At 42.4% G+C, this 22998-nt stretch overlaps 1 protein-coding gene across 8 annotated transcripts in view; it reads right to left on the bottom strand.

Annotated features, from left to right (window-relative positions):
• LOC142569016 (uncharacterized) overlaps positions 1–22998 on the bottom strand; it is a 179492-nt gene that overhangs the window by 57583 nt on the left and 98911 nt on the right. For all 8 annotated transcript variants that reach the window (XM_075678535.1, XM_075678539.1, XM_075678538.1 and 5 more), the window contains 5 exons: positions 22039–22065; positions 18930–18956; positions 13426–13452; positions 3610–3636; positions 507–533 (listed from right to left, as the gene is read on the bottom strand). In XM_075678535.1, coding sequence (XP_075534650.1) covers positions 507–533; positions 3610–3636; positions 13426–13452; positions 18930–18956; positions 22039–22065 — 135 coding nt within the window. The remainder of the gene's footprint in view (positions 1–506; positions 534–3609; positions 3637–13425; positions 13453–18929; positions 18957–22038; positions 22066–22998) is intronic.

The raw sequence follows: 22998 nt of genomic DNA, 5'->3' as shown, positions 1-22998 counted from the left end.
GGCCTAATGCCGTTTAAAAATGTGGGAAGGATCGCGAAGCTCATGCAGCTTTAAGTCCGATGCTCCTGCTACTCTCGTCCCGGAAAGAGTGATGTCAGAGATGGTCATACGCAGTGGCTGCGCCGTCAGCACGTTGAACAGCTGTGCATAACCCTCGCAGCGCCTATATTTCATTAAATAACAGAGAGGCATGTCATGAGAGAAGCGCTAACCCATGCTGGTTTTTCCTTCACACTCCCATGTCACTGACTGAAGGCGAACAAAAGTGATAAATGTAAAATAAGAAGGTTCAAAGGTGATTCCAAATCTAGTTGACTTCCATCAAACGTTGACACTCCTGCGAGGCTTTCCCAATAATTTCTGTGGTTCGCACATCACGTTTTCATCTCCTCACTCAGGAAAACATCAGTTTTATCGACGTAAGCTGCACGTTGCATTGCTTTCCAAGTGTTCATCTTTTCCATGGAGCGGGAAAGAATATTGTAAAAAATAAAGACATTACATACTCTTTTATCATCATGTCTTTTAGAAGTCTGAAAGATGCAAAAAATGGCATTTTAATAATTTGTTTTTCTTATCACAGCATCAAAATTTAACTAGAAAAGAAGCCGTTCTGTCGTATTTCAATTCTGAGAGCCATCGCAAAAATTTCATAGAAATATGCGGCAGCTGTCTACAAATCAACTTTATGAGACAAGGAAAGTGTCAAAATAAAGATTAGTGACATATGCGTACATGGCATCAAACAAGACAATTTTTTACTGATTTACCGTTTCTTGTAGGTACATTCAAGCAGAGAAACAATAGCCCATTATTGACGCTATTAAAGAATAATTCTCTATGCTAAACTAGGTAACTACCATAAACTTCTCTACGCTAAAAGGAACTTTCTGCGACACTTCCACAGATTTTGTCTCTGCAGTTTATTGCCCATAGGCGTCAAGGTTGAATCAATTTAGAATCTATCTAACTTAGAGGTTTTTCCAAGATTCTCTTAACGGGCAGCGTTAATGTTCCCTGGGTGGTCTTTGCCTGTTTAGTCCTAGCCGAGCTCTCCGGGTTACTAAATAGGGGGATCTGGTCATTCCTAAGATGACAGACCATGCGAACCAGTGCTTTCAACGAATCACTTGACATAGTTAGGGAAGTGATGTCGGGGCAAAGTGACATACTTATGCCATTTTAAGGAGGATTCATTTTTTTACTGTGCCATATAAAGTACCTGTGAATATCTCCAAGAGCACACTTGAATTGTATGCAGCTCTACTGTAGCTCTACTGCAGCTTCAAATCCAATACATTTTCAAAGCTTCAATCAGTGGTATTGTAACTACATGCGGACCTCAGGAAACTTCTTCCCATCCGCGTCGACGCCACGATGGGGATCGCAATATGTTCAAGTATACCCATAATGCAATAAATAAACATAAACAAAACTGTTGAACGGAAGAACTCGAACAAAGAACGCATAGAACCGAAGTCTGGTATTAGTACAATTAATTACGAACGCAATGATTTTTTTCTGTATACACGCAAGTTATATCGGTAAGGTGGAGATAACATTATTTAGAACACATTTAGGGAAATGGGGGGAAAAACAAATAGCGACAATGCTATGCAGTTCAACGAAAGTTCGACATGGGCTCGTAGAACCAAGTTTGAATTGCTGCCCGAATGAGTGGTAGGATTCTCAGCGCCCCTCGTCATGTCACGTTATGTAGTAAACAATACAAACACAAACATAATGCATACATACTACGCAATTACGTCTAACCGTAGATTTTGTTCAATATCCATACCTCCTTTTTTCTGCTTTTCCTGCCATATGATATTATTTGGATACCTCTTCAATCCGACGCTATTAATATTGCCATTCTTCTCAGCAATTGCGCACCCTATAAAAACTCATAAAATTTGAATCTGTATCGTTGGTAGAAGTGTTTGCACCGCGTACAACGATGCCTTGCAACGCCGTCTCATTACTTCTTTTTACTTCAATGTCAGCCATAAGATGCGCGGGATGCATTTTATTTTAAATCAATCGTCGTTGCTGGTGACACTCCGAATGCTGTTTCTAACCGAAGCGCCAGACGCGCAGAGTAAGCAGAAGTTTTACGAAGCCTTACAACGCCCTCACTTGATTGTATTCTTAAGCAGAACAGAGGTGCGTACATTGCGTTAGCATAGCAGAGTTACATCACCGCATTTTCTGGGAGTTCGATTCGGCGCACATATACCCTGTTTACGTTTATCCGACTCAGATTAATTTATCGTTCCTAGGGAAGGCATGTGCCGCTAATAGAACGTATCACTCGTTCCGGATTGCCAACATTAGAGTTTGCCATAGGTTACACAGAAAAAGAAATTATATACAATATATTCCACAATAAAACTAAACTTTAGAAACTACACGGTGCTGAACAATGCAAGGTTAGCTAGCGGAAAACACAGGCTTGCGATTGTTCCGCCTTTTAGTAGAATCGTCGCTTACCAATCTTCTTTAGCTTTCCCATATTTATCTCAGAAAGGAATAGCCTTCAAAAGCACCCCACGTGATAAATGCCAGTAGAGGCTACTGTAGCGGCTGTGTCGTCTCCAATTTGGCGCATGTCACTTGGTGCTATCTTAGATTGAGGTCTTATCTTATCCTTGTACGTTTTCTCGGACGTAGTTTTGCTTCTTCTGAGAGCGTTACCGGATTCTGCATCCTCATGTTTCCCTTTCTTTTCTTTTTGCATTTTACAAGTTCCCTAGATGAATGCGCGTTTCACTAAAGCAAATGTAATGATTTTTTGTGTCACTTCTTTGAACTAGTTGCATTTCTTTGTTTTTGGAAGGATAGATGCACATTGGCTCAAGATAACTCTTAATTTTGCTTTCCTTGTGTGCGCTATATTTGGTTACGAGTGTGATGCACAATATTCTGTACCCGTATTGACGTTTCGTGAGTATTGCGAGTTCATTTATTTCATGAACGAGAATAAAAGGGGCTTATTGAGGGGCCCGACTTTTATTAATCGCAGTTCTTGTAATATTCCTTTATTTCGTGCTTTTTTGCGTTGTATTACTCTTCCGACTCATTCCTGCCTTCGTGGCCATAAGGCCGGCTTGCAGTCAGATGTAAATAAATAAATAAGTAAATAAATAAATAAAGAAATATCTAAACACTTGAATAGATCCGCTGAAATAAAACACATAAATAGATGCGCAATTTCGACCAGTCAGCTACACGAAACCAGAAGATTTAGGCAAATAAATATTTGATTTATATATCTTAAGGAATAGTACTTCTTTTTCTTTACCAGCCGCTCTAAACGTAATCCAAATATTGTACTCATCCCTAGTGCCACCGGATTGCTGGTTTCCATATTAATGCACTGGTCGCTAAACGTGAATGGTAGGGTCGATCCATGACCCGTCGAAGCCATGGCCACTCGATGTAGAATATTATGTTTTATGCACGAAAGATTATAACATAACCACTAACAAGATAAAGATAAATCTGTGAATAAAACATGTCTTTTTCACAGCGGGATATTCACATCGTTCGAATTTCAAGTAAAATAGTGTAGCTCTGCAAGAAGAGTCAGGTAGTTTTTAATTTCCTTACTTCAAGTTTGGTGTTTCCGGGGCGTCACTGAAAAGAAAAAAAAGCGCATTTTGGCATTCAGTTTTGTTTGTCTATGGCAAATGTGTAGCGCCAAGAGTGAAGGACAGAAGTGTCTACCAACAAGCGCAGACTCACAACTATATACATTTAAGCAAACGATCATATATATATATATATATATATATATATATATATATATATATATATATATATATAATATGCACCTCTGCTAACTGCAATGAGCACGTGAAGTTTTTCGTCCCTATTGCTCAAGGTGATTCTTCCACTGTCTCTCATTGGGAACCAGCGCATTTTTGATGCTGGATTGCGCTAGGGACGCTGGCCCTGGGTGGGAGTCACAGGGGCACCCGTGAGAACGCTGGATAAGAGATGGGTCATACTGGACGAGATGTTGACTCTCGCTGCAGCTGGCTAGCTGGCACCTAAAACTTTGCTGTTGCAGTTTGTGCCGCATTGGTTCCAGTACGGACTGAGTGCATGCACTGCTGAATACTAAATGCTTTAAAAATTTCATCGCTGATTACTAGTCTAGTGTTCTAAAGAACGCTATATCTTGGGGTCACAAAAGTGTGTTTCGTGTGGCAGCTTGGAATCAAGGTGCGTGTGCGGCCTTGTTTCCTGTACATGCATATTTGACAGGGAAGATCACTTCATATTTTTTTTTTCATTTCCCTTTTGACTAGGCGTATAGCTACAACGTTGAAAGAAACCACGAGAACACAAAGGAGTCCTCATTTTTTGTAGTTTGTATGTATTCGATAACTGCGAGTTTTCGACGTTGTAGCAATGTTGTGGAGTCGACACAAAACCCTGCAATTTTTCAGACGCGTTGCGATGGACCCCGAGTTGGAAGCCTACAGATGATTGATATTATCGCACAGATAACAGAGCTGAGGCGATTCGTGCACTTCCGTTTCCCTAGTGTACTGCAAAATTTAGGTAAATGGTTCTGATGTACAAATGCACACATATTGGAATTCGCCAGATACACGCGCCGAGATCGGTAACTTCTTACGCAGCTTAGGCCTAGCGTATCTGGCGACTCCGTCAACCCGCTAACGGCCCTCTTGGGCCCAGGAATCAAGAAGCAAAACATGAATAAATCACTCTTCATTTCACCTTTCTCATCGATGTTCTTAAATAAACCGCATTTTTTGTGCTTAAAGTGTCAGGTCGAGACGTCATGAGCGCCGATGTGACGCATTATACACATATAGATATGCGCTGTCGCCGAAGGCTGCGAGCACTAGCCCACGCTTCTCAGACGAACACACGGGACTACACAGACGCGTCGATTGATATGCATCGTCAAACTAACAAAACGTTGCATATCTCTTGCGCGAAGAAAAAGAAACCTCAATATGATTGGCAGTACCAGCCTATACAGTGTCCCAAGTCAACGGTTTATTTAGGACTCTTTTCGAAGTTAAAATACGAATGGCATACGAAAATCGGTGACGTGGCACTTTCATGCATACTACTGAATAAGGACAAAATCTCTTTATTTGTTATGCAGGCGTATCCTTTAGCTGCTTTGCGATAGCGCATCAACAATGTCTGTGCGAAACGTGTTGCTGGGAAACTGTAACAGGCCCTTGATCTGGACATGGAAATTTATCCACACCTTGGAAAGTGCTGACGTGGGAAGTGCCAAGAACTGACACTGGAGAAAGAAGACGGCGTTCAGAACACTGCCTTTTTTCATGTTTTCCGCTTAAATCGATTTAACGGCTTCTGGTCAAGGTGCTGCTGACCCTTCAGCCAGCAGGAATGGCTAGCTTATTCTGCTACCTCGTCTTCCTACCGGTAAGCTGGTTCTGGACACCGTCTACCGGTATGCTGATTTAAGTGGCCTACCATCCAGATCTACTTCGCAGACTCCTTTCGTGACGTTATTGACCTGAAGAAAATATGTTAACTTCGTCCATCTCAGATGTCTCACGTTCGGACGGTCACGGAGATAGCAATGACAAAATCAAAGTTATTCCCGTAGGCGAATCATCGGTGAAAGGGAAATGAGGCTTAATAATTGATCCTGAGCCAGCGGAAGCTAAAATTAAGCTTTTATGGCTTCCTGAACGCTTGGAAGACGAATACATTCAACATGCGCTCCAGGCTTACAGGAAGTGAAATACATATCATCAGAAAGCAGGAGAGTATCGGAGATGGAATAAATGCGTAATAATTGCGGTATCGCGACTAAAAGGGCTGGCCCCTGGGCACGGTTGGTGGAACTGGAGCTATGACTGGTGTGACTGGTGAAACACGCATGGTGCAGACAGAGGAGAGTCCCAAATTAACAATATCTTGTCGAACCACGCCTTGAATAAAGAGAACCGCAGGCACGTTGGCAGTCGAGACATGGGGCAGAAGAGGGGCTGGGGACATTACTTCTATTTCATGACCAACGATAAGTGTCAATGTTTCCAAAGGAGGCGAGTGTAAAGTCGGTGGCAGTTCTTCGCATGATAACGATGCGGAAGTATTTGGGAGCTTGGTGCCTTGCTGGGCGGCATCATCATCATCAGCAGCTTAATTATGTCCACTGCATGACGATGGCCTCTCCCTGCCATATCGAATTACCCAACACAATTTCATTCTGTGAATTTCCTTATCATAGTCAGGGTATTTGCGATTAGTTGACCTAAGTAAACGTACTCTTTCACAGATTCTAGGCGCTGACTTGCGATCTTGAACTGTTGTTCACTTGCCGTGTTATTTATCATTAGCTTCATCTTCTGCATACTAATCTTCAGCCACACTCTTACACTCTCCCTGTTAAGGTCTTTAATCATTTGTTGTAACTCATTCGCAGTGTTGCTCAATAGAAATATGTCATCGGCAGAACCGAATGTAGCTGAGGTGTTCGTCATCAATCCTTACTCCTAAACCTTCCGAGTTTAACAGCTTCAATACTTCTTCCAAGCATGCAGTGAATAATACTGGAGAAATTGTGTCTCCTTGCCTGACCCTCTTTTTTATGGGTACCTTCCCACTTTTCTTGTGTAGAATCAGGGTGGCTGTGAAATCTCTGTAGATAATTTCCAGGGTCTTTACGTAAACAGTCTCTACCCATTGTTTACACAATGCCTATGAGTACTGGTGTCTCTGCAGAATGAAATGATCTTACGTAATCTATGAAAGCCATATAGAGAGGTTTATTGTACTCTGTGGATTTCTCGATAACCTGATTAATGACATAGATGTGATCTATTGTAGAGTATCCTTTCCTGAAACCAGCCTGTTCTCTTGGTTGACTAGTGTCTAGTGTTGCCCTTATTCTATTGGAGAATATTTTGGTAAATATTTTACATAATACTTGGAGTAAGCTAATGGGCCCGTAATTTTTCACTTCTATAACGTGCCCCTTTTTATCAATTTGTATTATTTTTGCATTCTTCCAGTTTTCTGGCACATTTGTATTGGACAGACACTTCGTGTAGAGGTCCGCCAATTTTACTAGCATTAGGTCTCCTCGATCTTTGATTAAATCGACTCTTATTACATACTCTCCTCTTTCATGCCTTGCAAGTCTTGTATGCTGGGCAATGCGGCGGGTGTTCGCTTGTGCGAATCACCGACACTCGATCACAATAGCATCCACTGTAGCAGAGTTCCTGAAAAGTAAGGGGTTGAGTGTGTGTACGGCGATACCTTTGAGTATGTGCCAGGCCTTGTCCGCTTCGGACAGGTTGCCGTCAACATTGCGGTAACACGCTAAAATATCCGCCATAGACGAAATGTATGACTCAGAGGGCTGCGCGCGAGAGCCAAGTTCCTTTTTGATGGCTAGCTGACGAGCCAATGGCTTGTCGAACGAGTCGTTCAGTTTTTCTTTGCATAGGTCCCAATGATGAGATAGTGCTCATGGCTCCAGTAGAAGACGCGTGCGGTTCCCTTTCGGCAAAACACCGCAGTTGCAAGCATTAGCTTATCGTCCCTCCTGTTCGGTTTGCGGACATGTTGATACCATGAAATCCAATTATCCAAGAGCACCCCATCTGTGTCACAGGAGGTGCCTGCATCCTTTGGAAGCGGTAAGATGACAGACGGGTGGATTATTGCTGCGCGCTAAGTGCCAGCGAGGTTGCGCTTCAGTCGCCATTGCCGGAGGAACAACGTGGCGACCGCTTCGGTGTTCGCTGCTGGGGTGATGTTGGGGAACAGGCAGCGTATAACGCACCTCCACCAGAAATGTTGCGCATGAAACGCATATTTATAAATATTTACAACAAAGGCTAGCAGACCAGGAGTCACAGCAGAGAAGTTGGCGAGAAGCTACTCCTGCCCCTGCTTCATTGATGCATGCCTAATGCGACAGGCTTGTTCTGTCTCGTGGCAATATATTATTAGGTGCGGAATGCTTGAAGCCTGCGGCCTCGCCGCTGTAGGAACGCCCAGTTTCGCACTACCTCGGGAATGGGCGAAATTTTTGCCCACAGAAATGACAAATGTATTGAGGGTAGCGGTATATAGCTTCGTCGTGAAACTACCAGTGGCATTCCAATTTTAGCCCGGCTGAATACGGATGCTGCTCGGCCGTGAGAAAGCGTCAAAGCCCACGTCAAGCGTTTGGTAGCCAGTGCGAGCACAATCTGCCTTCAGTGTTGTTTTTTTTTTGCCATCTCATAAAGTTCGAGCTAACTAACGACTGGCAGATCCGTAGTGGTGCATCACCGTCTAATAAAAAATTATTGAATCCTCCCGCAAATGCTTTTGTATATTGCCTCCCGCTCATGTGAAGGCTGTCACGTGTCGCCTGGCTAATATCAGTTCGCGCACGCGTGGCAGCAACGCTAAATACGATGTCGGTTTACAGCTGAATCTTCAAGGCGCGGTAAGGTTCCACGGCTAGCTAGAGTTGAGTGTATTTCTCCAGTCGGGACGTTCCTTCTTTGCGTCTTTTTTCCTCTTGCTTTACTCTACGTCAACATCGGCAATCGGGTTGAGTGATCACGAACAGTTGTCGTCGTAGCTGTATTTTTTCGCTACTGTCTCCCATGAAGGAGCCAGGCTTATCCGGGTTACGGTACCAAACCTATTTCCCATCTAACGAGGTCTGCTGACTGGACATTGCGCTTAACTGTGCGTGGGAACACGTGATTTCACTCGAAGCTTGTTTGATGATCGGATGACGGCGTCCGAGAAGGATCCATATATTTACCGCTTCGTTAATGAAGCAGTAAAGTTAGGCTGGTGCGCTGATTCTCGATCTCCGCGCTTCCCCTCTCGCTGCTCTCGGGGGTTCCTCGTGCTTGGCCAGTTAAATCTGTACGGCTATACTGGAAACTGCGCTTTCTGATCCTCGAGCGTTTCTCATTGTGCTTTCCACGTTGTTCTCGGTGTCGTGGTACTCGTCCCTCTATTCTGTCCAAAGAGTAATGCCATGCTAGCCATTGCGGCGGGTATAAAAATTATGTGTGACTGCGGCAGTATCTATCAACACAAGTTGGTTCTGCCTGCTGCTGCTCACATCAAGTGGCAGCCTTCGTCACCACCAGAGCTAAGAAGCCTGTTGTGAAATGAACATTGTTACAAGATTGCAAACAGTCATAATTATATTAGAAGCAAATGGGCAGTTCTTTTACAACGGCCTGCTTGCTTCAGTGGTGCTTCGCCTGGGGTCTTCAGCCACCGCTCGCGCAAAAACTTCTTCAACATTTGAACCCAACCTGACAATTTCCGCGCAGTCGCCTCCGCGTCCCCTCTGATTCTCTCGGTCAAACCAATGCTCAACACGGCAAATGAGTTTCGTATTGGGCAACGCGCTTGTGGCGGGCGCACTAAAGACAGTTGCTTTACGAGGCGCGATTCCGCATCTCTTATATTAAAATGTGTCCAAGCTATGCAGGTATGCCGCTCACATTTCATAAGTCTAAGCAGTCTTTTAAGTGCCATGCAGTTTCGCATCATATCGACAAGAGCTTTACTAAAGGTTCTTCGCGTTTCTACTGCATGGTTAACAGTTCCAAGATTTTTCGATGTAATTGTTAATATCATAACGTCAACCTTCATATATACTGGCTTTTTCAAGAAGATTGTTTTGTAGCGAATTAACTGTGCTTTACGTCTCGGTTACGTGTATTTCTTAAGCTATTGAGCGTGTTGAGCTTTCTTGAGCGTCTTTCTTGCCTGAGATATTGCAGTTAAAAATGTGAAAATTATGAAAGTTCATGTAGCTTTAAGTCAGATGCTCCTGCTACTCTCGTCACGCAAAGAGTGACGTCAGAGATGGTCGTTCGCAGTGGCTGCGCCTTCAGCGTATTGAGGAGCTGTGCATCATCATAGCACTGTCAATGTGTCATTACATATGAAAGAGCATGTAATGAGAGGAGCGCTGACACGTGCTCGATTCGCCTTCACACTCCCATGTCACTGATTGAAGGCGACCGGAAGTGATGAATGTACAATAAAGAGGTTGAAAGATGATTTCACTTCTAGTGGACTTCCACCAAATTTGACACTCCGGCGCGGCTTTCACAATGATTTCTATGGTTCGTGCATCACGTTTTCCTTTCAACTCACTCAGGAAGACATCATTTTTATCAACGAAAACTGCAGGTTGCATTGCTTTCCAAGTGTTCATCACATCAGTGGAACGGAACGGGAAAGAATATTGAAAAAATAAAGACATTGTATACTGTTTATCATCATGTCTTTTAGAATTCTGAAAGATGCAAAAAATGGCAATTCAAAAATTTGTTTTTATGAGCACAGCATAAAAATTTAACTAGGAAAGAAGCCATGCTCTCGTATTTCAATTCTGGGAGAAATCGTGAGAATTTCAAAAAATATGCAGAAACTGTCTACAAACCAGCTTTATGAGAAAGGTAAAGTGTCAGAAAAAGATTAGTGACATATGCGTACATGGTATCAAACATGAGAACATTTTAACTTATTTACCGTACTGTGTAGGTAAATTCAAGCGGAGAAAAAATAGCCCATTGTTGCCTCTATTACTTCTCTATGCTAAACTAGGTAACTACAGTAAACTAGACAGGAAACTTCTCTACGCTAAAAGGCACTTTCTGCGACCCTTTCTCGGATTTATTATGTGCAGTTTGCTGCCCATAGGCGCGAATGTCGAATCAATTTTGAATCTATCCACATTTTGAGGTTTTTTTCAGGATTCTCTTAAAGGGAGTTTTATAGTGTTCGAGGTTGGCATTTGCCTATTATATCCTAGGCGAGCTGCCGAGTTGCTCAATAGGGTGATTTGATCGCTTCTAAGATGACACACCATACGAACAAGTGCTTTCTGCGAATCACTTCGCATCGTTTGGGACGTAATGTCAGGGCATAGTGACATATTTGTGCCATTTTACACAGGATAGATTTTTATTACTGTGTCACATAAAGAAACTGTAAATATCTCCAAGAGTAAACTTGAATTACATGCAGCTCTACTGCAGCTCAAAAACTAATGAAACCTAGCCAATGTATTCTAGTGCGATTCTCAAACCTTCAATCTGTTGTATTGTAACTGCATCGACACCTCAGGAAACTTTTCAATATCTGCGCCGACGCCACGATAGAGATCTGGATATATTTAGGTATATACATAATGCAATAAATAAACATAAACAAAACTGTTGAACGGAAGAATTCGAACTAAGAACGTCTAGCCCCGAAGGCCGGTGTTAAAATTATCATTTGGGAAGGCAATTATTTTTTTCCTGTATGCATGCAAGTAATATTAGTATTCTGGAAATGCCATTATTTAGAACACATTGAGAGAAATGTGGGAAAAACAAATAGAGACAATGCAAGGTAGTTCAATGAGTGTTCTTCGGTGGACCCGTACAAACAAGTTTGAATTGCTGTCTGAGGGAGTTGTACGTTTGTCAGCGCCCCTCGTCATGTCACGTTAAGTAGTAAACCATACAAACACAAACATATGCATACATACTACGTAATTACGTCGCTACCTTGAAACGTTCCAACCGTAGGTTTTGTTCAATATCCATGCCTCCTTTTTTTCTGCTTTTTCTGCTATATGATATTATTCGGATACCTCTTCCATCCGACTCTATTGATATTGCCATTCTTCTCAGCAATTGCGCACCATATAAAAACTCATAAAATTCGAATCTGTCTCGTTGGTAGAAGTGTTTGTGACGCATACCATGATGCGTTGCAACGCCGTCTCGTTACTTCTTTTTACTTCAATGTCAGCCATAAGATGTGCGGGATGCATTTTATCATAACTCGATTGTTGCTAGTGACGCTCCCAATGCTGTTTCTATATGCGACGCGCCAGACGGGCAGAGTAAGCAGAAGTTTTACTAAGCATTACAACGCCCTCACTTGATTGTTTTCTTAAGCAGAACAGAGGTGTCTGCATTGCGTTAGCATAGCGGAGTCACATCCCCGCATTTGCTGGTGGTTCCATTCGGCGCACATATACTCTGTTTACATTTATCCGACTCAGATTCAGTTATCGACTCTGATTCAGAAGGCTCAGATTCAGTTATCGTGCCTAGGAAAGTCATGTGCCGTTAATAGAACGTATCACTTGTTCCCGATTGGCAAAGCAAGAGTTTCCCATGGGTTACACAGAAAATGAAATGATATAAAACATAATCAACAATAGAAAGAAACTACACGGTGCGGAACAATGCCAGGTCAGCTAGCGGAAAACATGGGCTTACGATAGTTGCGCCTTTTAGTAGAATCGTCGCCTACCAATCTTGTTTTGTTTTCCCATATTTATCTCAGAAAGGAATAGCCTTCCAAAGCACGCCACGTGATAAATGCCAGTAGAAGCTCCTGTAGCGGATGTGTCGCCTCGAATTTGGCGCCTGTCACTTGGTGTTATTTTACATTGAGGTCTTATCTTATCCTTGTACCTTTTCTCGGACGTAGTTTTGATCCTTCTGAGAGCGTGAATGGATTCTGCATCCTCATGCTTTCCTTTCTTTTCTTTTTGCATTTCACAAGTGCCCTAGAATAATGCACGTTCCGCTAAAGAAAATGCAATGATTTTGTTGTGTCAATTCTTTGAACTAGTTGTATTTCTTTGTTTTTGGAAGGATAGATGCACATTGGCTCAAGATAGCTTGTAATTTCGTTTTACTTCTGTGCGCTATCTTTAGTTACGCGTGTAATGCACAATATTCTGTATCCACATTGACGTTTCGTGTGTATTGTGATTTCATTTATTTCATGAATTAGAAGAAAAGGGGTTTACCAAAGGGCCCGATTTATATTATTCGCAGTTCTTCTGATATTCCTTGATTTCATGTCTTTTTTACTTCTTTTATTATCCTGACGCATTCCGGCTTTCGCGGCCAAATGTCCGGCTTGCAGTATCATGTAAATAAATAAATAGGTAAATTAATACAGAAAGCAATTACTAAACACATAAATAGGTCCGCTGAGATGGCGTGCACCACAATTTTGATCAGGCAGCCACACCAAACCAGAAAAAGCATTCAAATAAATATTTTATTTAATTAACCTAAGGGATAATACTTCTTTTTTTTACCAGCCGCTCTCACCGTAATCCAAATATTGTACTGATCCCCACTGCCACCGACTTGCTGGTTTCCTTATTTATGCACTGTTTACTAAACGTGAGTGGTTATGTCGATCTATGACCACACGAACACATCGGCATTCGATGAACAATATTATGCTTTAAACACGAAATAATATTGCATAACCACAAAGAAGATACAGGGAAATCTTTGAAGAAAGCATGTCTTTTTGAAAGCGGGATATGGACATCTATCTCATTCCTTGTGAAATATTATAGCACTGCACGAACAGTAAGGTAATATTTAATTTCCTTACTTCACGTTGGCTGTATCGGGGGCGTCACTGAAAAGAAAAAGAAAAGAGCATTTGGCATTGAGTTTTGTTTGTCTATGGTAAAACTGCAGCGCCAACACAGAGCGAAGGAAAGAAGTTGTCTACCAACAAGCGCAGACTAACAACAATACTGACCTGAATAAATAGGGTTACGTTGGTCCATCTCAGATGTCTACGTGTGGATGGTCACGTGAAAATCAACACTGACAAAATCAAAGCTATTCCCGTACGGGGATTTATCAGTGAAAGGTAGACGCGGTGTCCGAATTGATCCTGAGCCACCGGAAGCTAAGATTAGGCCTTTATGGTTTCCTGAGCGTTTGAAAGACTACTAAATTCAACATCCCTTCCAGGCTTACGGGTAAGTGAAATATATATAATCAGAAACTGGCAAGTATCGGAGATGAAAGAAATGCGTAATAATTGCCGTATCGCGAATAGAAGACAGAGGAGAGTCCGAAATGAACAATATCTTGTCGAACCACGCCTTGAGTAAAGTGAACCGTAGGCAGGCTGGCACCCGAGACATGGGGCAGAAGAGGGGCTGGGGACATTACTTCTATTTCATGACCTACGATACGTGTCAATGTTTCCGAAGGAGGCGAGTGTAAAGTCGGTGGCAGTCCTTCCTATGATGACGATGCGGAAGTATTTGGGAGCTTGGTGTCTTGCTGGGCATCATCATCATCATCATCATCAGCAGCAGCAGCAGCAGCAGCAGCAGCAGAAGCAGCAGCATCATCATCATCGGCCTAATTATGTCCACTGCATGACGACAGCCCCTCCCTGCGATCTCGAATTACCCCTGTCCTGCGCCAACGGATTCTAACTAGTACCCGCCACTTTGCTAATTTCGTCGCACCACCTAGTCCTCTTTTCCTCTACTGCGCTTCCCTTGTTTTGGTACCCATTCTGTCACCCAAATGGTCCAACGGTTTTCTAATCTGCGCATTACATGACCTGCCCAGCGGCATTTTTTCCCTTGATGTCTATTAGAATATTGTCTATACCCGTTTGCTCTCTGATGCAAACCGTTCTCTTGGTGGCTTTTAAAGTTATGCATAGCATTCTTCGTTCCATCGCTCTTTGTGCGGTTCTTAAGTTGTTCTCAAATTCCTTTGTCAGTCTCCAAGTCTCTACCCCAAATGTCCGCATCATTAAAATGCACTGCTTCTAAACATTCCTTTTCAATTATAATGGTAAGCTCCCAGTCAGGAGCTGACACCGTCTGCTGTACGTGATCCAAACAATTTTTATTCTTTTGTGAATTTCCTTATCATGGTCAGGGTTTTTGCGATTAGTTGACCTAGGTAAACGTGCTCTTTCACAGATTCTAGAGGCTGACTTGCGATCTTGAACTCTTGTTCCCTTGCCCAGTTATTTATCATTGTCTTTGGCTTCTGCATATTAATCTTTAGCCCCACTCCTACACTCTCCCTGTCAAGGTCCTGAATCATTTGTTGTAACTCATCTGCACTGTTGCTCAATAGAAGTATGTCATCGGCAATTCGAAGGTTGCCGAGGTATTCGCCATCAGTTCTTAATCCTAGACTTTCCGAGTTTAACAACTTGAATACTTCTTCCAAGCATGCAGTGAATAGCATTGGAGAGATCGTGTCGTCATGTCTCACCTCGTTATTTATAGGTATCTTCCTACTTTTCTTGTGTATAATTAAGATGGCTGTGGAATATCTGTAGATATATTCCAGGGTATATACGTAAGCAGTCTGTAGGCATTGGTTACACAATGCCTCTATGAGTGCTGGTATCTCTATCGAATGAAATGATTTTTCGTAATCAATGAAAGCCATATATATATATATATATATATATATATATATATATATATATATATATATATATATATATATATATATATATATACATATATATTTATTGTACTCTGTGGATTTCTTGATAACCTTAATAATGGCATGGATGTGATCCACTGTAGAGTATCCTTTCCTGAAGCCAGCCTGTTCCCTTGTTTGACTAATGTGTAGTGTTACCCTTATTCTATGCGAGAATATTTTTGTAAATATTTTACACAATACTTTGAGGACGCTAATGGGCCCGTAATTTTTCACTGCTTTAGCGAGTCCCATTTAGCGGATTAGTATATTGTTTGCATTGTTCCAATTTTCTGGAACATTTGTAGTCGACAGACAATTCGTGTTGCGATCCGCCAGTTTTCATGGCATTATGTCTCCTCCATCTTTGATTAAATCGACTGTTATCCCCTACTCTCCTGTTTCATGCCTTGCAAGTCTTGTATGCTGGGCCTTGTCCTTGTCTTGTATTGCTGGACAATGCGGTGGGTTTTCGTTTGTGCGAATCACGGACACTAGTTCACAATGGCATCCACGGTAGCAGAGTTCCTGAATACCAAGAGGTTGAATGCGTTGTCGGCGATACCGTAGAGTATGTGCCACGCCATGTCCGCTTCGGACAGCTTACCATCAACATTGCAGCAACGCGCTAGAATATCCGCCATAAATGAAATGTATGTCTCGGTAGATGACTGTGCGCGAGAGCCAAGTTCCTTTTTGACGGCTAGCTGACAAGCCAAGGGCTTGTCGAACATGTCCTGCAGTTTTTTTTTCTTTTGCATTGGTTCCAATGATGAGATAGTGCTCATGGGTCCCGTACAAGACGTGTGCGGTTCCCTTGCGATAAAATATCACCGTTGCAAGCATAAGGTAATCGCCCCACCTGTTCAGTTGGCTGACATGATTGTACCATGAAATCAAATTCTCGAAGTCCACCCCATCTGTGTCACAGGAGGTGCCTGCATCTTTGGAAGCGGTAAGATGACAGACAGGGGGTATTGTTGCTGCGCGCTAAGCTCCAGCGAGGTTCGCGCTCCAGTCGCCATCGCCGAAGGAACAACGTGGCGACCGCTTCGGTGCTCGCTGCTGGGGTGATGGTGGTGAACAGGTAGCGTATAACGCACTCCACCAGAAATGTTGCACAAGGAACGCATATTTATACGTATTTACAACAAAGGCCAACAGAACAGGAGTAATAGTAGAGAAGTTGGCGCGAAGCTACTCCTGCCCCTGCTTCATTGATGCATGCCTAATGCGACAGACTTTTTCTGTCTCGCAGCAATGTATTAGTATGGGGGGAATATTTGAAGCCGGCGGCCCCGCCGCCGTAGGAACGCCCAGTTTTGCACTACCTCCGGAATTGGCCAAACTTATTGCGCCCACGGAGATGACAAATGCATTTAAGGTAGAGGTATACAGCTTTGCCGTAAAACTACCCGTGGCATTCGGATAAGAAAAGTTTCAGGTCCTCAAGGAAAGTTCATTTACCCCGGCCGAGTCTGGATGCTGCTCGGTCGTTAGAAAGCGTCAAAAGGTAGGTCAACCGTTTGGTAACCACTGCGAGAAAAATTTGCCTTAAGTGTTTTTTGCCACCTCCCAATGTTCGAGCTAATTGACGACTGGCTACATCCGTAGTCGTGCTTTACCGTCATATAATATTTCTGCAATCCTCCCGCAATGACTTTTTGTGTATTGCCTCACGCTCATGTGACCGCTGTCACATGTCGCCTGGCTAATATCAGTTCGCGCATGCAAGGCAGTGCCGCTATTTACGATAATGGTTTAGAGCTGAAGCTGCCGGGAGCGGTGAGGTTCCGCGTCTTGCTAGAGTTCAGTGTAGTTCTGCAGTCGGGACGTTGCTTTCTTGCCTCTTTTTCCCTCTTGCTTTCCTCTACGCCAACTTCAGCAAGCGGGTTGACTGATGACGAACCGTCGTCGTCGTGGCTGCCTTTTCCGCTCCTGTCTGCCATGAAGGAGCCAGGCTTATCTGGATTTAGGTACCCAAACCTACTTCCCATCTAACGAGGTCCGCTGAATGGACATTGCGCTGAACAGTGTGTGGGAACAAGGGATTTCACTCGGAACTTGTTGATCGGATGGCATCGTCCAAAAAGGCACCATATACTTCCCGCTTCGTTGATGAAGCAGTAAAGTTTGGCTGGTGCTTCTTCCTTATCTCCGCGCTTATCTTCTCTGAGCCTCTGTACTACTCTCGCCGCTCTCGGGGGTTCCTCTAGCTTTGCCAGCTAAAGCTGTAGGGCTCTACCGGCAACTTTGTTTTGTAATCCTCGAGGCCTCCTCATTGCACTTTCCATGTTGTTCTCAGAGCCGTCGTCCTCGTCCCTTTTTGCTGCCCTAACAGCAACGCCTTGGTACTCATTGTAACGCATAGACAAATTCTGTATGACTGCGGCAGTATCTATCAACATAAGTTGGTTCTGCCTGCGCCTGCTCACATCAAGTGGCAGCCTTCGTCGCCACCAGAGATAACGAGCCTGTTCAGTGGTGAAATGATCATTGTTCGAAGATTGCACAGTCATAATTTTAGAACAAGCAAATGGGCAGTTCTTATGCAAAAGCCTGCTTGCTTCAGTGGTGCTTTGCCCGGGGTCTTCAGCCGCCGCGCGGGCAAAATGTTCTTCAACAACTGAGCCCAACGTGACAATTTCCGCGCAGTCGCCTCCGCGTCCCCTCTGCTTCTGTCGGTCAAACCAATGCTCAACTCGGCAAATGAGTTTGGCTGGGGCTCGTATTGGTCAACGCGCTTGCGTCGGGCGCACCAAAGACGTTGACCTTCGGAGGCGCGCTTCCGCAGCTCTCATATTGATGTGTGTGTCCAAACTATGCATGTATTTCATAATTCTTTGCAGTATTGTATGTACTATGCAGTGTTGGAACATGTCAACAAAATATTCATTAAGTGTTCTTCGCTTCTACTACATGGTTGACAGTGCCACGTTTTTTTCGGTATTATTGCTAATATCATAACGTCGAACTTTATATATACTGCCTTTTTAAAGAAAATTTATATTCAGCGAATCACCTGTACTTTACGTCTCGAGTACGTGTGTTACTAGCGTCTTGCTCACTTGCTTGAGATAATGCAGTTAAAAACATGAAAATCACGAAGTTCATGCAGCTTTACGCCCGATGCTCCCGCTAGTCTGGTCACACAAGGAGTGACGTCAGAGACAGTAATAAGTTGAGGAGCTGTGCAACACCCTTGCGCCGCGGAAAGCTCATTAGATAAAGGAAAGGGCATTAGAGAGAGGCATGTAAAGAGAGAAGCGCTGACAGGAGCTCGTTTCGCCTTAACGTTCCCATGTCACGACTGAAGAAATTGCGAACAGAAGTGTTAAATGTACGGTAAAAATGTTGAAAGGTGATTCAACCTCTAGTTGACGTCCACCACACTTTGACACTCCAGCGCGGCTTTCACAATAATTTATATGGTTGAAGTATCACGTGATACCCTCAACTCACTTAAGAAGACGTCCTTTTTTTTGCGGTGAGGGTAGACAAAGAGCAGGGGCACAACACTGACCAAAGTATAATTTTAAAATTTTTACCGACGTAAACTACTGTTGCATTGCTTTCCAAGTTTCATCTTTTCAGTGGACAGGGAAAGAAGATTTAAAAAATAAAGACATTACGTACCGTTTCATCATCCTCTCTTTTACAGTTCTGAAAGATGCAAAATATGGCGTTTCAATAATTTGTATTTATGAGCATGCCATCAAAATTGAGGTCGGAAACAAACCGTGCTCTCGTATTGAAATTCTGAAAGAATATGCAGAAATTGTCTACAAATCAGCTTTTTGAGAAAAGTAAAGTCTCAGAAGAAAGATTAGGGACATAAACGTACATGTTATCAAATACGACAACAGCATAACAGGTTTACCGTACATTGTAGGTGCATTCAAGGAGAGAAACACTAGGCCAGTATTGCCTCTATTACTTCTCTACGCTAAACAAGATAACTACGGTAAACTAGATAGATAACTTCTCTACGCTAAAAGGCACTTTCTGCGACAGTTTTTCAGATTTTATGCGTGCACTTTATTGCCATAGGCGTCAATGTTGAATCAATTTTCAATCTATCCATATTTTTAGGTTTTCCCAAGGTTCTTAAACGGAGAGTATTATTGTGTCCGATGGTGGCCTTTGCATATTTGCTCCTAGGCCAGCTATCCGGGTTATTAAACAAGGTGACCCGGTCACCCCACAGATGACACACCATGCGCATCAGTGCTTTCAACAAATCACTTGGCATCGTTGGGGACTTCCTGTCAAAGCAAAGTGGCATATTTGTGTCACTTGACGTAGGATTAATCTTTCTTAGTGTGCAAATAAAGTAACTGTGAATGCCTGGAAGAGCATACATGAACTGGACGCAGCTCTACTCAAGCTGTACTGCAGCTGAAAAACGAAAGAAACCTCGACAATGTGTTGTATTCTAAAGGGATTCTCACGCCTTCAATCTGTTGTATTCCAATTGTATGGACACCTCAGAGAATGTGCCATCTGATTTGACGCGTCTATGAGGATCTGGATATATACAAGTATTTACATATTTAAAATAAACAAACAAGACTGTTGATAAGAAGGATTCCAACAAAGAATGTCTAGCACCGAAGTCCGGTATTAGTATTATTATTTGCCAACGCGCTCATTTTTTTCTGTAATAATGCAGGTAATGTCTGTGAGATGGAGACTCCACTATTTAGAACACATTTAGAGACACACGGCAAGATCAAATACAAACGTTGCTGAGAAGTTCAACGAAAGTTCAAAATGGACGCCTAAAACTACGTTTGAATTGCCGTCTGAATGAGTGGTAGGTTTATCAGCGCCCCTCGTCATGTCATGTTATGTAGTAAACCATACAAACACAAACATATGCTTACATACTACGTAATTACGTCGCTACATTTAAATGTTCTAACCATAGATTTTGTTCATTATCCATACCTCCTTTTTCTGCTTTTTGTGCCGTATGATATTATTCGGATACCTTTTCAATCAGACTCTATTGATATTGCCATTCTTCTTAGCAATTGCGCACCCTATAAAAGCTCGTAATATGTAAATCTCTTTCGTTGGTAGAAGTGTTTGTGACGCGTACCATGACGCAGTGCAACGCCGTCTCATTACTTCTTTTTACTTCAATGTCAGCCATAAGATGCGCGGGATGCATTTTATCATAACTCGATTGTTGCTAGTGACGCTCCCAATGCTGTTTCTATGCGACGCGGCAGACGGTCAGAGTAAGCAGAAGTTTTACTAAGCATTACATCGCCCTCACTTGATTGTTTTCTGAAGCAGAACAGAGTTGTGTGGATTGCGTTAGCATAGCAAAGTCACATCCCCACATTTGCTGGTAGTTCCATTCGGCGCAAATATACCCTGCTTACATTTATCCGACTCAGATTCAGTTATCGACTCTGATTCAGAAGACTCAGATTCAGTTATCGTGCCTAGGGAAGTCATGTGCCGCTAATAGAACGTATCACTCATTCCGGATTGCCAACGCAAGAGTTTCCCATAGGTTACACAGAAAAAGAAATGATATAAAACATAATCAACAATAAAACTAAATTTCAGATACTACACGGTGCTGAACAATGCAAGGTCAACTAGCGGAAAACACGGGCTTACGATAGTTGCGCCTTTTAGTAGAATTCTCGCCTACCAATCTTGTTTGTTTTCCCATATTTATCTCAGAAAGGAATAGCCTTCCAAAGCGCCCCACATGATAATTGCCAGTAAAAGCTCCTGTAGCGGCTTTGTCGTCTCCAATTTGGCGCATGTCACTTGGTGTTATTTTAGATGGGGCTCTTATCTTATTCTTGTACCTTTTCTCGGAGGTAGTTTTGCATCTTCTGAGAGCGTAAACGTATTCTGCACCCTCATCTTTTCGTTTCTTTTCTTTTTGCATTTTAAAAGTGCCCTAGATGAATGCGCGCATCGATAAAGCAAATGTAATGATTTTCTTGTGTCAATTTTTTAACTAGTTGTATTTCTTTGTTTTTGGAAGGATACAGGTACATTGGCTCAAGATAGCTGTTTATTTTGTTTTCCTTATGTGTGCTTTCTTTAGTTGCTTGTGGAATGCACAATATTTTGTATCGACATTGACGTTTCTTCGGTATTGTAACTTCATTTATTTGATGAACCAGAAAAAAATGTTTTTACCCAGGGGCCCGATTTCTAATAATCGCAGTACTTGATTTCACGTCTTTTTCACTTCTGGTATTGTTCTGACGCATTCCTGCTTTCGCTGCCAAACAATCGGCTAGCAGTATTACGTTAATAAACAAACAAATAAATACATAAATAAATCCGCTGAGATGACGTGCGACACAATTGCTACCAGGCAGCTACACCAAACCAGAAAAAGTAGGCAACTAAGCATTTGATTTTAATCACCTAACGAATAGTACTTCATGTTTTACCAGCCTCTCTCGCCGTAATCCATATATTGTACTGATACCGATTACCAACGACTCGCTAGTTTATTTGCTTATTCACTGTTTATAACACGTTGAATGGTAAAGTCGATTCACGAGCAATGGAACGCATGACATCTCGATGAAGAATATTATGCTTTATGCACGTAATATTATAATATGACCACTAACAAGATAACGTGAAATCTGTGAATAAAAGAAATGTCCTTTTCAAAGCGAAATATAGACATATTTTTCATTCCTAGTAGAATACAATATTGCTCCACCATGAGTAAGGTAGTCTTCAAATTCCTTACTTCTCGTCGGTTGTAGCCTGGGCGTTGCTGAAATGGAAAAAGAAAAGCATTTCTGCATTGGTAGTACTCGTCTATGACCGCGCTAACAGAACGTATAAGTCGTTCCGGATTGTCAACGCTGGAGTTTGCCGCAGGTAACACAGAAAATGAAATACTATACAACATAATCCACAATAATTCAAAACTTTAGCAACTACACGGTGCTGAATAATGAAAGGTCAGCTCGCGGAAAACACGGGCATGCGACAGCAGTGCCTTTTATTATAATGGTCGCCTACCAATCTTCTTTTGTTTTTCCATATTTATCTCATACAGGAATAGTCTTGCAAAGCACCCCGTGTGTTCATTGCCAGTAGAAACTTCTGTAGCGGCTGTATTCTCACCAATTTGGCGCATGAAACTTGATGTTACTTATATTGAGTTCTTATCTTGTCCTTCTACCTCACTTTTTTCGGAAGTCCCTTTGCTTTTTTTTTGAGCATGAATGGATTCCGCATCCACATGTTTTGCTTTCTTTTTACATTTTACGAGGACCGTAAATGAATGCAAGTCCCGCTAAAGCAAATGTATCCATTTTTGTTGTCTGAATTCTTCGTACTAGTCGTATTTCTTTATTTTTAAAGGCTAGATGCACATTGGGCTCAAGATAACTATAAATTGTGTTTTCCTTGGTTGCGGTATCTTTATTTACGAGTGTAATGAACAGTATCCTGAACCCACATGGAGGTTTCATGCCTATTGTGACTTCCTTTATTTAATGAACAAGAAGAAGAAGGTTTAACTAAGGGATTCGATTTTTATTAATAGCAGATCTTATAATATTGCTAATTTAAAGCTTTTTTGCATTCTATTATTGTTTTGGCTCATTCCGGCCTTCGCGGCCAAAGGGTCGGCTTGAAGTAAGATGTAAATGAATAAATGAGTAAACAAATAAAAAATAACTAAACACAAATATATCCG

The sequence above is a fragment of the Dermacentor variabilis genome, unplaced genomic scaffold, assembly GCF_050947875.1.
Source record: "Dermacentor variabilis isolate Ectoservices unplaced genomic scaffold, ASM5094787v1 scaffold_33, whole genome shotgun sequence".
Taxonomy (NCBI): domain Eukaryota; kingdom Metazoa; phylum Arthropoda; class Arachnida; order Ixodida; family Ixodidae; genus Dermacentor; species Dermacentor variabilis.
Note: the sequence above shows the minus strand (reverse complement) of the source record. Positions and strands in the feature narration are given on the sequence as shown.